The sequence below is a fragment of the Microcaecilia unicolor genome, unplaced genomic scaffold (genome assembly GCF_901765095.1).
Source record: "Microcaecilia unicolor unplaced genomic scaffold, aMicUni1.1, whole genome shotgun sequence".
Classification (NCBI taxonomy): domain Eukaryota; kingdom Metazoa; phylum Chordata; class Amphibia; order Gymnophiona; family Siphonopidae; genus Microcaecilia; species Microcaecilia unicolor.
Genome location: NW_021963690.1, coordinates 593,352 through 610,554, shown reverse-complemented (window position 1 = coordinate 610,554; position 17,203 = coordinate 593,352). Strand labels below are relative to the sequence as shown.

Here is a 17,203-nt window from a genome sequence, read left to right as displayed (position 1 = left end):
GTGGCCTCTGGCTGCTAGCCTTCTTTGGATTAGAAGCTGCCGAAGCAGGCCCCTCTGGGGCTGAAGTATCTAATGCTTGCAAGGTTTTAGAAATCAAGGCCAGCAGCTCCTTCTTATGGAACACCCTGACTGCCGTGGGATCATCCAAGGAGAAAGAGAAACAGAACCCAAATCTGACCCTGAGCACAAGCACTGCCTTTTGCTCCCAAAACCCGGGTGCACAGGCTGAGGCCCGAAAGAGGGTCCAGAAAATCCCAGTGCATCTTCAGATCCTGGCTGCACCCTTTTTAACAAATAAGCTCTATGTAAGAGCAAAACAAACTTGGGAGAGAATGGAACATCCGCCTCCCCCCTACTGGAGCCCTCAGGGGCACACCACACTCATCCTCCAAAGCTGCTGAGCACCCTGCCTCTACTGTTTGAACACCCCCAACACTGTGGTATCAAAACCACGAAGATTCAAAATGGCCAGCCTGAGGGGAAAGAGAACATGTGTTCTGAGTGCTGGAATCCATCATGCCAAAATCAAGCGCCACCGCATTCGAGGGCTCAGGGCCCAAACAGCCTCCCTGATATGCTCCCAACACTGCTCTCCACCTCCCACAGCAGGAGCAGTGCTTAACCAACCTGGCTGCCATCCTCACTGCAGATGTGAAGGGAGCCCAACACAGCAGCGAAATTAAAGGTACACTCACCCTTAACAGTGAAATGATGTCCAAGGAAGACAGTGCTGTTTCTAGGTTAAGTTATAGCCAAGTCTCCCAAAGAAAGTCCACCAGCAGCAAAAGTGCAATTGCCCATCAGACAGAAAGAAATCCTCTATCTCATTGGGGGGGGGGGGGGGGGGGGTGGAGGCAGAAGCAGTGTGGACGGAGAAAGAGGCAAATGGCTAGAGAGGAGACTGGGGCGAGGGAGGGACCTGGTGTCACCAGGTGTACCCCTAAAGCTGGCGCTGCTCAGCCAAGCACCCCCAAGCTACACTGAACCAGATAACCAGAACAGGAGCTGCAGTCAGACGAACCCGGGAGTTGGGAGAAAACCGTCCATCCGCCTGCTGGAGATAGAGAATACTGAATGTCCCAGAAGCAACCCATCCAATAAGACAGAGTTCAATTCAGTGCTCCATACCTCCACCTGATGGTCACAACCCACATGTATCTGGATTCATCTGCTGCTGACGCTAAGTCAGTGGTTCCCAAACATTTTCAGTTCATGGCACCCTTCGTGTCCGAGCAAGTTTTCATGCTCTCCCCCCCCCCCCCCCCCCCCCCCCCCCGCCGACCACACTGGTCTCCCCTCCCTCAGCCACACAGGTCTTCATCTTTTTCTCTGCACAAATATAACAGTGCCAGGGTTTCCCTATAACCAGCCCCTCGGTAGAACGAGAGGACATGATATGAGAGTGAAGGGGGGCAGACTCAAGAAAAATGTCAGAAAGTATTTTTTCACGGAGAGAGTGGTAGATACTTGGAACGCCCTCCCGCGGGAGGTGGTGGAGATGAAAACGGTAGCGGAATTCAAGCATGTGTGGGATAAACATAAAGGAATCCTGTGCAGAAGGAATGGATCCTCAGAAGCTTAGCCGAGATTGGGAGGCGTGGCTGGTGTTTGGGTGGTGGGGCTAGTTCTGGGCAAAACTTCTACGGTTTGTGTCCTGAAAATGGGGCTAGTTCTGGGCAAGACGTCTACGGTCTGTGTCCTGAAAATGGCAGATACAAATCAAGGTAAGGTATACACAAGAAGTAGCACATATGAGTTTATCTTGTTGGGCAGACTAGATGGACCGTGCAGGTCTTTTTCTGCCGTCATCTACTATGTTACTATCCTGCTTATAATCGAACGAGAAAAACGCCCAAGTTCCGACCTAAATCGGGGATTTTTTTTTTTTGTTACATTTGTACCCCGCGCTTTCCCACTCATGGCAGGCTCGATGCGGCGGGCAATGGAGGGTTAAGTGACTTGCCCATAGTCAAGGAGCTGCCTGTGACGGGAATCGAACTCAGTTCCTCAGTTCCCCAGGACCAAAGTCCACCACCCTAACCACTAGGCCACTTATCTCACAAAAATGAATAACGCGGTATAATCGAAAGCCGAACTTGGACGTTTTCAACTGCACTCCATCGCGGAAGCGTACAAAGTTGACGGGGGCGTGTCGGAGGCGTGGTGGTGAAGGCGGGACTGGGGCATGGTTATCACCCGAACAGAGATGGGCGCCTTTCGCCGATAATGGAAAAAAAGTATGCGTTTGTAGCTAGAATTTAGGGCACTTTTCCTGGACCCTGTTTTTTCACGAATAAGGCCCCAAAAAGTGCCCTAAATGACCAGATTACCCCCAGATGGAATCGGGGATGACCTCCCCTGACTCCCCCAGTGGTCACTAACCCCCTCCCACCACAAAAAAATGATGTTTCACAACTTTTTATTTTCACCCTCAAATGTCATACCCACCTCCCTGGCAGCAGTATGCAGGTCCATGGAGCAGTTGTTAGGGGGTGCAGTGGACTTCAGGCAGGTGGACCCAGGCCCACCCCCCCTACCTGTTACAATTGTGCTGCTTAATGCTTAGTCGTCCAACCCCCCCCCCCCCCCAAACCCACTGTACCCGCATGTAGGTGCCCCCCTTCACCCCTTAGGGCTATAGTAATGGTGTAGACTTGTGGGCAGTGGGTTTTGAGGGGGATTTGGGGGGCTCAACACACAAGGGAAGGGTGCTATGCACCTGGGAGCTCTTTTACCTTTTTTTTTTTTGTTTATTTTTGTAAAAGTGCCCCCTAGGGTGCCCGGTTGGTGTCCTGGCATGTGAGGGGGACCAGTGCACTACGAATCCTGGCCCCTCCCATGAACAAATGCCTTGGATTTATTCATTTTTGAGCTGGGCGCTTTCATTTTCCATTATCGCTGAAAAACAAACGCCCAGCTTACAAATTGTCGAATAAAACATGGACGTCTATTTTTTTCAAAAATACGGTTCGGTCCGCCCCTTCACGGACCCGTTCTCGGAGATAATGCCCCTCTACGATTACAATTTATAACAAATTACTATTCTACCTATGAAAATTTATTCCATTATTATACTTCCTCTTTGTACATCTGTATGCTGCACAAGCTGCATGTTTAAAAATATAAGTGAGATTAAATAAAAAATGCTACCAACAATAAAGAATGACAACTCGAAGGCAGCAGCTCATAGGTCTGCATTTTTTCAAGCCCTGATGTTGGCGGCAGACTTAGATGTTGTTGCAATCATGGAGACGTGGCTTAATGGTTCCCATGAATGGGATGCAAACATACCAGGCTATAATCTATTTAGGAAGGATAAAGAGGGTCGTAAAGGTGGAGGAGTAGCTCTATATGTGAGAAATGATATCACTGCGACCGAAATGACAGGGACCTGGGGAAAGGAAGAAGCGATATGGATCACCTTAAAAAGAGATGATAGAACCTCTGTACACGTGGGTGTTGTCTACAGACCTCCGACACAATTGGAGGAATTAGATAAAGACCTGATCGCAGATATTCAAAGGTTGGGAAACAAGAGAGAGGTGCTGTTGCTGGGAGATTTCAATCTGCCGGATGTAGATTGGAAGGTTCCATCTGCGGAATCGGAAAGAATTAGAGAGATCGTGGATGCTTTCCAAAGTGTTTTGCTCTGAAAAATGGTGACGGAACCCACTGGGGAGGGACGCTGGATCTGGTGCTCACAAATGGGGATAGCGTGTCAAATATCCGAGTGGGAGCCCACCTGGGCAGCAGGTGACCATCAAACAGTTTGGTTTGATATAACAGCTAAAGTGGAGAGCAGCCACTCAAAACTCAAAGTCCTGGACTTCAAGCGTGCTGACTTTAGTAAAATGGGGGAATACCTGAGGAAGGCGCTGATGGGATGGGAGGAAATACGAGAAGTGGAAGGACAGTGGTCTAGGCTGAAAGAAGCTATAAATAGGGCCACGAACCTTTATGTAAGGAAAGTAAATAAAAGCAAGAGAAAAAGGAAACCGATATGGTTCTCCAAGCAAGTGGCTGAGAAAATAAAGGCTAAAGAGTTGGTGTTCCAGAAATACAAAAAAACTCAAGAAAAGGAACACAAGGAGGAATACCGAATGAAACTGAAAGAAGCCAAGAGAGAGATATGTCTGGCGAAAGCGCAAGCGGAAGAACAAATGGCTAGAAATGTAAGAAGGGGTGGCAAAAATTTCTTCAGGTATATTAGTGAAAGGAGAATGACTAAAAAGGGAATTGTGAGACTAAAAGATACTGCGAACCGCTATGTGGATAATGATGAAGAAAAAGCAAATTTGCTAAAGATACTTCTGTTCTGTTTTCACAGAAGAAAATCCTGGAGAAGGACCGCGATGGACTGGAAAAAGTACAAATGAGATTGAAGTGGATAGAGCACCGTTCATGGAAGAGAGTGTGTATGAACAACTTGAAAAGCTAAAGGTGGACAAAGACATGGGACCAGATGGGATCCACCCCAGGATATTGAGGGAGCTCAGAGAGGTTCTGGCGGGTCCTCGTAAAGATTTGTTTAATATATCCTTGCAGACAGGAGAGGTTCTGAGGGATTGGAGAACAGCGGATGTGGTCCCTCTTCACAAAAGTGGTGATAGGGAAGAAGCTGGAAACTACAGGCTGGTAAGCCTCACTTCGGTTATTGGAAAAGTAACGGAAGCGATGCTGAAGGAAAGGATAGTGAATTTTCTGGAAGCCAATAAGTTGCAAGATCCGAGACAACATGGTTTTACCAAAGGGAAATTGTGCCAAACGAATCTCATTGAATTCTTTGATTGGGTGACAGGAGAATTGAATCAGGGATGAGCTATGGACGTAATCCACTTAGATTTCAGCAAAGCTTTTGACATGGTTCCCCACAGGAGGCTCTTAAATAAACTGGATGGGCTGAAGATAGGACCCGAAGTGGTGAACTGGATTAGGAACTGGTTGACGGACAGATGCCAGAGGGTGGTGGTGAATGGAATTTGCTCGGAGGGAAAGGTGAGTAGTGGAGTGCCTCAAGGATCGGTGCTGGGGCTGATACTGTTCAATATATTTGAGAGTGACATTGCCGAAGGGTTAGAAAGTAAAGTTTGCCTATTTGCGGATGATACTAAGATCTGTAACAGAGTGGACACCCCGGAGGGAGTGGAAAACATGGAAAAGGACCTACAGAAGCTAGAAGAATGGTCTAAGGTTTGGCAATTAAAATTCAATGCGAAGAAATGCAAAGTGATGCACTTAGGAAGTAGAAATCCACGGGAGACGTATGTGTTAGGCGGGGAGAGTCTGATAAGTACGGATGGGGAGAGGGATCTTGGGGTGATAGTATCTGAGGATTTGAAGGCGACGAAACAGTGTGACAAGGCGGTGGCCATAGCTAGAAGGTTGTTAGGCTGTATAGAGAGAGAGGTGTGACCAGCAGAAGAAAGGGGGTGTTGATGCCCCTGTATAAATCGTTGGTGAGGCCCCACCTAGAGTATTGTGTTCAGTTTTGGAGGCCATATCTTGCTAAGAATGTAAAAAAAATTGAAGCGGTGCAAAGAAAAGCTACGAGAATGGTATGGGATTTGCGTTACAAGACGTATGAGGAGAGACTTGCTGACCTGAACTTGTATACTCTGGAGGAAAGGAGAAACCGGGGTGATATGATACAGACGTTCAAATATTTGAAAGGTATTAATCCGCAAACGAACCTTTTCCGGAGATGTGAAGGCGGTAGTACGAGAGGACGTGAAATGAGATTGAAGGGGTCAGACTCAAGAAAAATGTCAGGAAGTATTTTTTCACAGAGAGTGTAGTGGATGCTTCGAATGCCCTCCAGCGGGAGGTGGTGGAATGAAAACGGTAACGGAATTCAAACATGCGTGGGATAAACATAAAGGAATCCTGTTCAGAAGGAATGGATCCTAAGGAGCTTAGCCGAGATTGGGTGGCACAGCTGGTGGCGGGAGGCGGGGATGGTGCTGGGCAGACTTATACGGTCTATGCCAGAGCCGGTGGTGGGAGGCGGGACTGGTGGTTGGGAGGTGGGGATGGTGCTGGGCAGACTTATATGGTCTGTGCCAGAGCCGGTGGTGGGAGGCAGGACTGGTGGTTGGGAGGCGGGGATAGTGCTGGGCAGACTTATACGGTCTGTGCCAGAACCGGTGGTGGGAGGCGGGGCTGGTGGTTGGGAGGTGGGGATAGTGCTGGGCAGACTTATACTGTCTGTGCCCTGAAAAGGACAGGTACAAATCAAGGTAAGTAAAAAGTAGCACATATGAGTTTATCTTGTTGGGCAGACTGGACGGACCGTGCAGGTCTTTTTCTGCCATCATCTATTATGTTACTATGACTTCATCCGGTTTCCTGTTTCATTAGGCACACATTGAGATGTATTTTCAAAGCAAGACTAAGCCACCTTAGAAGTCACCTCTGCGAGTCCTGTACACCCTCCTGCTCCCTGTCCCCCAGTGGCTGCGACAAAAAAAAAAAAAGGAACAGGGCTGTAGCAGCCTTCAGGCATGCGCTGACGGCTCTGCTGGTCCTCTGCCCCCTGCTGACGTCAACTTCCAGTTTCTGGGGCAGAGGACCAGCAGAACTGACAGCACAAGCTTGAATGCTGCTACAGCTCTACGCTTGCTTTTTTTTTTTGCATTTGATTTTCTGCTACTGCTGTCTTCAGTAGCAGTTCGGGTGGGAGGGAGGTTCAGTATTTGCTGTGGTGCACCAGGGTGCCGCAGCGCACAGTTTGGGAAGCACTGCACTAAGGAAATCAAGGAGTAATTTGACAGCCAGAAGTATTAGAAAAATGGCCTCTTGTCTAGAGCAGGAGTTTTCAGCTGCGTCCTCAGAACACAACTAGCCAGTGAGGTTTTCAGGATATTCACACTGAATATATATGATAAATTTACATAATCTACCTCCATTCTATGCAAATCTCATGCATATTCATTCTGTCCTAAAAACCTGATTGGCTGGGTGTGTCCTAAGGACTGAGATGAGAAACTCTGCTCTACAGGGAGTTAACCTTACTCAAGGTCTCCACAATATGTGGGAAATAAGTGATATATGTGGTAAAGAATGTGTTTTGACGAGAAAATCTGATGAGAGTAGCCTGTTTAAATTAAAAATTCACAAATGTTGATTTGTTTGTAAAACATATTAATATGCATACAGTCTGATGCACTGTTTGAAGACATATGTATACTATATTTCTGTTGGCCAGCCTTCCAAATGAATAAACTGACTTTCAATTGATAATGTTTAAATCTATTTCTAATTGAAAATAGCTAGCCTGTGCTCTCTCTCTCTTTCTCTCTCTCACAGCCAGATCAGAAGCCCTGCTCTGTTCTAAACAGTGCTCTAAAAATAGCAATGGAAGAGCACATGGTTATACCGCCCCATGATCAGAGCTAATAGCATACAAATATAGGCACGCTATTAGCTCTGATCATAGGGGAAATGTGTAGGAGGATTGTGCCTGGCTCAGGCACAATCCTCCCGCACTTGTCTGACAGATTCGGGCTGTCAAAAACCTGGATCTGTCAAACGAGATGCAGGTCTGTGGGAACCCCAGAGCTCCACCTGCCACCACCCCAACCCCCCCCCCCCCCCCCCCACACACACACACACACAGACAGCAACACAGGGGCTGGAGGTCCAGTGGATCTCCAGCCCCCCCCCCCCCCCCCAAAAAAAAAGCAATCAAGACCTTGGTGGCCTACTGCCCCCCAGAGACCCAACCCCAGGGTTACCATATGGCTCCAGAAAAAGGAGGACACATTGATCTAGTCCCTGTTTTGCTTCCATTGAAAGCAATGGAAGTAAAACCCAGACTGGCTCAACCTGTCCTCCTTTTTCTGGAGCCATATGGTAACCCTACCCAACCCCCCCCCCCCTCCCCCTGGACAGCGATATCGGGGGGGGGGGGGGAGGAGGTCCAGTGAACCTCCCCCCCTGGCACGAGGGCCCATGGGGCTGAAGGTATGCTGGATCTCCAGCTCCCCTAACTCCTCAACACCCAAAAAAGAATCCCTGGTGGCCCAAGTGGGCTGCCACCCCAACCCCAATGCTCCCTGGTGACCTAGTGGAGCCCTCCCCCTGTACCTCTCCAATGGCCAAGGGAGTGTGCTACTCATCCAGTGACGCCTTCAAAATGGCAGTGCCCTATCCTGTGCATCCTGGAATGTGCTGGGTGTGGCTTCTCTACCATATACAGACCAGCTTCTGGGGCCCTTGTGTCGGGGGTTGTGTCAGAATGTGTTGCTGTCCCGGGGGGGGGGGGGGGGGGGGTTGGAGCTTGGGGGGAACACTAGGCACCAGGGCCTTGATTCCTATTGGGGGGGGGGTCAGGGCATGCAAATGCATGCTGGACAGGGTTTCCCTAATGCTCCACAAACCCTAACGCCAGGGTTTGATGCAGGAGAAGCGCCAATGGTTGATGTGCTGCCCACTGAGCACTGGAGAGAAATAGGTAATGCCGTGTTTAGCATGCGTTTGTATGCTCATTGCATTCAGAGCTAGCGAGCGTGTTGTTACATGCGCTCACCAGCTCTGATCATCAGGTGGGAGCAAACATGGGCACTAGTATGGCACTATTGGCATTTGCTCTGATCATCAGGGCATCAACCCTTTATTTCTAAGTTTCTTATACTTTTGCTATTCTGCCTATGGGAGGTCTTCACTCACCTCATACATTCTCTATTGCTCTCTCAGATATTCCTTCCATTCCCTTGTCTTTCTCAACATCTCATTCTTTCCCCAGTACCCTTCTCAACACTTCACAGCCCCCTCCCATCCATGGTTAACCAAAAGCAGGGAGGCTGTCTGGTCTACAGCCTGCTGTTCTCTGCTCCCCATATTAAGCCCACTGGTTAGAGATCCTTAGCCAGCCACTAAGCTGCAGGGGCTAGTGAAAGCAGTAACCTAGGAGACACCAGCCTTTCTTCCTGCCCTCCCCTGCAGCTCTATATCATGAAGCTTTCACCTCTCAAGCCAAGAGAGTATAGGAGAGACACCTACAGAACTGGTGCCTATGTTTAGATGTCTTATTTTAAGATTCTCCTTTTTGCTGCTTTTCTGCTCCCATCACTGATGTGGAATGGAAGTGAGACACTAAGGGGGTCTTTTACTAAAGATTAGCTTGAGTTATCTACAGAAGGGCCCATTTTATTCCAATGGGCCCTGCTGCAGATAACTCAAGTTAACCTTTAGTAAAAGACCCCCTGAGTAACTTTCCTTTTGACTTATTTCTCTAACATAGTTATTCCTTTTAAAAAAAAATAAAGTTTTTGCTACAGACTTTAGTTCTAAAATTATTATAAAAACTAAAATAAAACCTTTAGGGTGTATCAGTATTATGTCTTACTGCATCCTTAATGGAAATCTCAGTGTTACACATTATGCACACATTTCTGAGAAGGGGACATTTCTCTGGCAGTTTTTTTCTGTTCCTTGGCTGCTGGAGAGGTAGCGCATCCAGCAACCCCAATGTAACGCCGATTTTTTTAAAAAGTTCCGGAGGAGATCCGTTGAATTATAGACCGGTGAGTCTGAAGAGATATTGAAATTTGCTGTGAAGGCGTGGGTCGAGACTTGGAAGTGTTTTTGAAAAGTTATTTATTGTTTTCCCCTGAAGCAGCCATTTGCTTGGCGAAATAGGGCCACCCTGTCGGGAAGTGGAAGATTGCAGGAACGGACTTTGCATGATATTGCTTAAAAAGAAGAAAATTAAGTTGATTTCACCATCCAAGCTAAGTAACGGCTGTGTGCCGGAAATTGTTTTTTGGCCTTTTCCTACAGTGTTTTGATAGGGTGTTATGTTTTATGACAACATGAAAGAGAAGTATGTGGAGTTTTTTTGAGACTGATGATTAAAAAGGTCCCCACTGTATTTAAGGTATATCCTTTGAATAGAGGTGTGTCCGGTTCTCACTGAGGTCTTTTTTCTCCACCATCTTACATGTTTATATATTTATTATCACCCTTCAGACGCTGATAGAGTGTAGAATTTTTGAGTTTGGTGTTGATTTCAATTACTCCAATATTGACTGGGTAAATGTAACATCAGGGCAAGCTAGGGAGGTAAAATTCCTTGATGAAATCAAGGACAGCTTTATGGAGCAGCTGGTACAAGAGCAGACGAAAGAAAAAATTCTAGACCTAGTCCTTAGTGGAGCGCATGATCTGGTGCAGGAGGTAATGATGCTGGGGACTCTTGATAACAGTGATCATAATATGATCGGATTTGATATTAGCTTTGAAGTAAATATACAAAGGAAATCAAATATGTTAGTGTTTAACTATAAAAAAGGAGACTATATGATAAAATGAGAAGGACGGTGAAAAACCCCAAAAAACTTAGAGGAGCGGCTGCAAGGGTCAAAAATTTACATCAGGTATGGATGCTGTTCAAAAACACCATCCTGGAAGCCCAGGCCAAATATATTCCATGTATTAAAAAAAAGGAGGACGGAAGACCAAACAACAGCTGGCGTAGATAAAAAGTGAGGTGAAGGAAGCTATTAGAGCTAAAAGAAAATCCTTCAGAAAATGGAAGAAGGAACCGACTGAAAATAATAAACAGCATAAGGAATGTCAAGTCAAATGCAAAGCACTGATAAGGAAGGCTAAGAGGGACTTCGAAAAAAAGATTGCGTTGGAGGCAAAAACACATAGTAAAATTTTATTTAGGTATATTAAAACCAGGAAGCCGGCAAAAGAATCGGTTGGACCGCTAGATGACCAAGGAGTAAAAGGGACGATCAGGGAAGATAAAGCCGTAGCGGAGAGATTAAATTAATTCTTTGCTTCAGTCTTCACCGGGGAAGATTTGGGTGGGATACCAGTGCCGGAAATGGTATTTTAAACTGACGAGTCGGAGAAACAATGAATTCTCTGGAAACCTGGAGGATGTAATGGGGCAGTTCTACAAACTGAAGAGTAGCAAATCTCCTGGACCGGATGGTATTCATCCCAGAGTACTGATAGAACTAAAAAATGAGCTTGCTGAGCTACTGTTAGTAATATGTAATTTATCCTTAAAATTGAGCATGGTACCGGAAGATTGGAGGGTGGCCAATGTAACGCCGATTTTTAAAAATGTTTCCGGAGGAGATCCGGGGAATTATAGACCGGTGAGTCTGACGTCAGTGCCGGGCAAAATGGTAGAGAATATTATTAAGAACAAAATTACAGAGCATATTCAAAAGCATGGATTAATGAGACAAAGTCAACATGGATTTAGTGAAGGAAAATCTTGCCTCACCAATCTACTACATTTCTTTGAAGGAGTGAACAAACATGTGGATAAAGGTGAGCCGGTTGATATTGTGTATCTGGATTTTCAGAAGGCGTTTGACAGAGTACCTCATGAAAGACTCCAAAGGAAATTGGAGAGTCATAGGATTAGAGGTAATGTTCTATTGTGGATTAAAAACTGGTTAAAAGATAGAAAACAGAGAGTAGGGTTAAATGGTCAGTATTCTCAATGGAGAAGGGAAGTTAGTGGGGTTCCCCAGGGGTCTGTGCTGGGACCACTGCTTTTTAACATATTTATAAATGACCTAGAGATGGGAGTAACTAGTGAGGTAATTAAATTTGCTGATGACACAAAGTTATTCAAAGTCGTTAAATTGCAGGAGGATTGTGAAAAATTACAAGATAACCTTACAAGACTGGGAGACTGGGCGTCTAAATGGCAGATGATGTTTAATGTGAGCAAGTGCAAAGTGATGCATGTGGGAAAGAGGTCTATAAAATAATGAGTGGAGTGGAACGGGTAGATGTGAAGCGTCTGTTTACGCTTTCCAAAAATACTAGGACTAGGGGGCGTGCGATGAAGCTACAATGTAGTAAATTTAAAACGAATCAGAAAAAGTTTTTCTTCACTCAACGTGTAATTAAACTCTGGAATTCGTTGCCAGAGAATGTGGTAAAGGCGGTTAGCTTAGCGGAGTTTAAAAAAGGTTTGGACGGCTTCCTAAAGGAAAAGTCCATAGACTATTATTAAATGAACTTGGGGAAAATCCACTATTTCTGGGATAAGCAGTATAAAATGTTTTGTACTTTTTGGGGATCTTGCCAGGTATTTGTGATCTGGATTGGCCACTGTTGGAAACAGGATGCTGTGCTTGATGAACCTTTGGTCTTTCCCATTATTACAAAACTCCACTGTCCTTCCACCTCTCACCCTGTTGGGCCACTAAGGGAAAGGCAATTTTCAGCCTCAGGAAATGATTTGAACAATGACCAAAAATTTCCAATACATTTACCCTATTATCAATTGTACTCTACATAAATAATACAGATTGTTTTCAGAATACAAAACAATATAAAATACCTATTTTTAAATATCCATCTTCAGTTTGGTTGCTAGATGTACTTCTATTTCCTAAGAAGTCTTTTGGTAAATTGGCTTTCTGAGAGTAACACACAGAAGAAAAAAACAAATGAACAAATCAAGCAGTGGAACAGCGGCAAACACTAAATTACATTACAATACACTTCTATTTCGCTGATACCTTCAGGTTCTTAGTGTTTACAATAATTTTTGCTTTAAACATTTGTTCTTAGGAATTTCACCTGGCAATGAACACTTACCTCAGCAAGTAAAACTTCTACACTAGTGTTTATTATCTTGTCCCCAGGATGTTCTACGTTTCCACTTCTAAACAAGTACCTTAAAAAGAAAAAAAAATTGTGCCAAGTAGTAGACACCTGAATGACCCAATAATAGAACAGTGTGACGAACTACAGACACATTGTTGTCAGCTGTGAGTTACACTGGTATCAAATTCAAGACTTCAACAAAGCAGGAGGTTAACAAGTGCTGAATTCAGAAAGAATTTTTTCTCTCTTTAAAAATTTGGTTCGCCATCTCTAGTTGAAGCCTCTAGGAGGGGATCCCCAGTACTAAATTTGCTGTCATTGTTTTCAGCTCAAGATATACTGAAGGAAGGCCGTAACTACCACAGAGTGAGGCCGGCAAAATGCCCAAGGCCACCTGCTGTCCTCTGCTCTCCATCCCACTTTGTCACCTCTCTGTTTCTCTTCCTTGACACCACCCTCCCTCACTTCCACTCCCTGGGTATCCAGTATCACTCCTTTTTATAGCATGTGCAGATTGGCATCATCCAATAGCCTCTTCCTCACCCCCCACCCCCTGCAGTCCTCGAGAATCCCAACAGCTGAATGGCAGAGGAAGCGATATAAACACTTCTACCAGTGCCAGCCCCACCAGGGTATTTTCTCTGCTCTCTCACCTCCTTTGATGTCACTTCCGGTGGGCAGAAACAACATCACAGGAGGAAGAACAGCAGAGGAAAGGACCTGGTGGAGGCCAGGTTCAGGAAGAAGTGTTTACATTGTTGCCTCTGGAGGACCTCAGTGGGAGGGTGACAGGGTGATATAGGACCCCCACAAAGGGGGGATACAGCAGAGAGATGCTAGACCCACGGGGAAAAGGAGTAGGAGACAAATGGGGACAATATAAAGCATGGGGTGAGGCGAGGCAGAAAGGGCGGAGCCTGGAGTTGGCGGTGGTGGAGAAGGGTACTGAGAGGAGGGATTTGTCTTGAGAGCGGAGGTTACGGGTAGGAACGTAAGGGGAGATGAGGGTAGAGAGGTAAGGAGGGGCTGCAGATCGAGTGCATTTGTAGGTTAGTAGGAGAAGCTTGAACTGTATGCGGTACCTGATCGGAAGCCAGTGAAGTGACTTGAGGAGAGGGGTGATATGAGTATATCGATCCAGGCGGAAGATAAGCCGTGCAGCCGAGTTCTGAACAGACTGAAGGGGGGATAGATGGCTAAGTAGGAGGCCAGTGAGGAGTAGGTTGCAGTAGTCAAGGCGAGAGGTAACGAGAGAGTGGACGAGAGTTCGGGTGGTGTGCTCAGAGAGGAAAGGGCGAATTTTGCTAATGTTATACAGGAAGAAGCGACAGGTCTTGGCTATCTGCTGGATATGCGCAGAGAAGGAGAGGGAGGACTCTTCAGTACCAGGGCACTATTCCTCTGCATTCTACTTCAAAACTACTCCCCATGGGCAGGGCTTCCTCCCACCCAGGGACCTCCTACCACTCCAGCCCTCTGGCAGGGACCTACCTCGGGGGGAGGGGGGGGGGGAGAAGAGTTGGTTGTCTGTAGGTCTGGAGTTGCCCTTGTATCCCCTGCCATTAACCAGGAGGGGAGAGAGGGGAGTCCTATAAACTGAGATCCACTGACTGCGAGAGGCAGGTTGTGACTCCAATAAGCGGCAACCGGGAGATAGTGTGCTACTGGTGGGTAGAGGAAGTCTCAGCCCAGAAGCAGGGGACTGGAGCCAGGGAGAGTTTGTCCCAGAACCAGGGTGGACCAAAGGTGGGGTCACCGCTAGAGGAGGGTTATATCAAGGGGGGGTCTGAGCCCCCAAAAGTAAATCAGTGTAAAGAAGAGGAGTATAGACTTTGGGGATAACATCTCTTTACAGGATAGGCATGGAAAGGAAAAGCTGTAAATATATGCATGTATATAACACCAAGTACCCTGTAAATATAATTCAGGGAACAAGTAGAAAATGGAGTTCCCTTTTGGGAATAACAAAGAATACTTTGGATTGATAATTTGCCAGTTGCCATTCACCTATTACAAGAGTTAAAATAAAGAGTTTGCATTTGTTTGAGACTTTTTGAGTACTGCTTGGTTTGTGTGAGAGCAGGAGCAGAGGGAACCGATCAGCTGGCAGGCACCCTTATCCAATACTGACAGTTGGGGCAAAAGTGCTTTACTTCTGGCTGCTACCACTGAGTAATATGACCAGTCGGGACAGCAGTGTGATATAGCTATCTGGAGCAGCAGATCAAGATTGATGGCTGATGAAGTCAAGTGATACAACATTGTAGGTGTATAAACTAGCTAGCTGACATAGCCCAAATACCTGAGTTGGCTGGAACAGCTGCACACTAGAGTTAGCCAAAGTAGCAGGGCACATAAGATAGCTGATGTAGCTATATACTAGGAGGTGGCTGATGTAACCATGGACCAACATTTGCTGGAGAACCAAAACCCCAGAACTATCTGACAAAGCTGCTTTCTATATATAATGGGTGCGGCTGGGCACTGGTCTAGTATGGACAATAAGGAATACTATTTTTTTCTTGAAGGTAGAGAAATGTCAATGCCATTATGGATCTGATAGGGTTCCTTCTTGAATCGATATTTATTTAATTTTTGTGGGCATCCACTGTATTTTTCGATCAATGGGAAGAATTATTGTCACAAAACGCAGGGCACCCGCCTGGGGTTGCCTGCGGCCACATGGGGGATCTGCCCAGTGATGCCCAGACTTGCCTGCATTTGGGCTCGTGCTCTATACTGGCACCCTCCTCCAACCAACTGGGTCCCACTTGCCTCTGGGCTCATCTCCCACTCTTGGGTTGTTCTCCAGTGGTTTCTGGGACACTGGGGCCACGCTCCGGGGGTCCTAAGGTTCCCGGAGAGCACCCACAGACCCAAAGGCACAAAGCAGGATTTTTGGTCGGTCCGGGGTGGCAGTCAATAAGCTAAATAAGGTTTATTGACACAGAATTTTGAACAGTGAACGGGAAAACGAGAACTCAGCAAGCAATATCAGGTAACTGAATATGGATCAATTATAAAACTATCTAAGTGTTTGTTTGCTGCCTGGGTGGTACCTGGGAAGTTCAGGAAATGTAGATGCTCACAGGTTATAAAATATTACTGCTCACAGGGCCTCAGTAAAGAGATCTTTTTCTTTCTGCTCCCTGGCTGAGACTGGGGAAAATCAGTACCTTCAGGCTAGATTTGAAATCCAGGCAATATGGCAATATTTATGTAGATTGCCTTTCCATAAACTGAAACTGGAAGTGTGTCTTTCTGCAACAGCTTTAAAACTCTAAACAAGTGCCATCTCCTGGCCAATTAGGAGAAATACACTCATGAAATAGATTTTAGGCTCAGAATTTCTCCACTGTTTCATCATTTGTATTCCCTCTGAAGTGAGAATTGTGATTTCCCCCCTCTGATGTGGTCTGATTGTTTCAGTAATTTTTCTCCTATTGTGTAGTGTTTTAATGTTTCTTTCCAATGAATGTCTACCTTGATTAAAATTTATTTGCAAAACAAAATTTGCAACCCCCACCACCCCCCCAACCTTAAATAGCTGCATGTTTGTGGACGTTGAGTGATGCTTAGGCTGTGATGAACTAAGGCTGGTGCTGGGCAACTCTGGTTGTGATGAACTAAGGCTGGTGTTGTGCAAATTTGTACAGTCTGTTTCCTGTATATGGCAATCTGGTTTAGGGTCGGCTGGAAAGGGCTTGGACAGCAACTTCAGTGGCTGGAACCAGAGGAAGGTACTTTTATGGTCTGTCCCACAAATGACAAGATGGATTCGGATAGGCTGGAGTGGGTTTCAACAGTAACTCCAGTAGTTGGAATGTAAGGACAGGGCTGGACAGACTTCTATGGTCTATATCCCAGTGGTGTAGAACGAGTAGAAGTAAATCAATTTTTTTAACTGTTCCAAAAGTACTAAGACTAGGGGACACTCGAGGAAGTTACATGGAAATATTTTTAAAACAAATAGGAGGAAATATTTTTTCACTCAACAAATAGTTAAGTTCTGGACTCTTTGCCAGAGGATGTGGTAACAGCGGTCAGCGTATCTGGGATTAAAAGAAAGATTTGGACAAATTCCTGGAGGAAAAGTCCACAATCTGCTATTGAGACAGACATGAGGAAGCAACTACTTGCACTAAGACTGGTAGCATGAAATGTTGCTGCTAATTGGGTTTCTGTCAGGTACTTGTGACCTTGTTGGCCAGTTTGGAAAACAGGATACTGGGCTAGATGGACCATTGGTCTGACCCAGTATGGCTACTCTTATGTTCTTAATTAGTAGGAAACTTGCTTTATAATGTAGATGAATCTGACATGGATTACTTGGTCTGACCAAACAATAATGTGACTCATTGCGAGAGGGATGATAAAGGATGACTGAAGGTGGTAGTTAGAGGTTTGTTTATAATGTGGGGGGTGGATGAATTAGATATGGACGCTTACCATAATACTATATATAGCCTAAAGAAGAATCATAATGTTAACTCCTCCCCTGCCATTCAAGGGAGCCTTTGGGGAAGTGACAGCATGTCTCTATGGGGTTTATAAACGGAATTTGACAACTAGCCTAGCAAATTGTTGGCTCTAAGGTTCCAGACTAATGTAGCCC

At 45.9% G+C, this 17,203-nt stretch overlaps 1 protein-coding gene across 1 annotated transcript in view; it reads right to left on the bottom strand.

Moving 5' to 3' along the window:
- The window catches only part of LOC115459576 (alpha-1,3-mannosyl-glycoprotein 4-beta-N-acetylglucosaminyltransferase B-like), a 317,839-nt gene that overhangs the window by 16,575 nt on the left and 284,061 nt on the right, over positions 1 to 17,203 (bottom strand). The window contains exons 12-13 of the mRNA XM_030189387.1: positions 12,580 to 12,658; positions 12,320 to 12,398 (exon numbers count right to left, since the gene is read on the bottom strand). Coding sequence (XP_030045247.1) covers positions 12,320 to 12,398; positions 12,580 to 12,658 — 158 coding nt within the window. The remainder of the gene's footprint in view (positions 1 to 12,319; positions 12,399 to 12,579; positions 12,659 to 17,203) is intronic.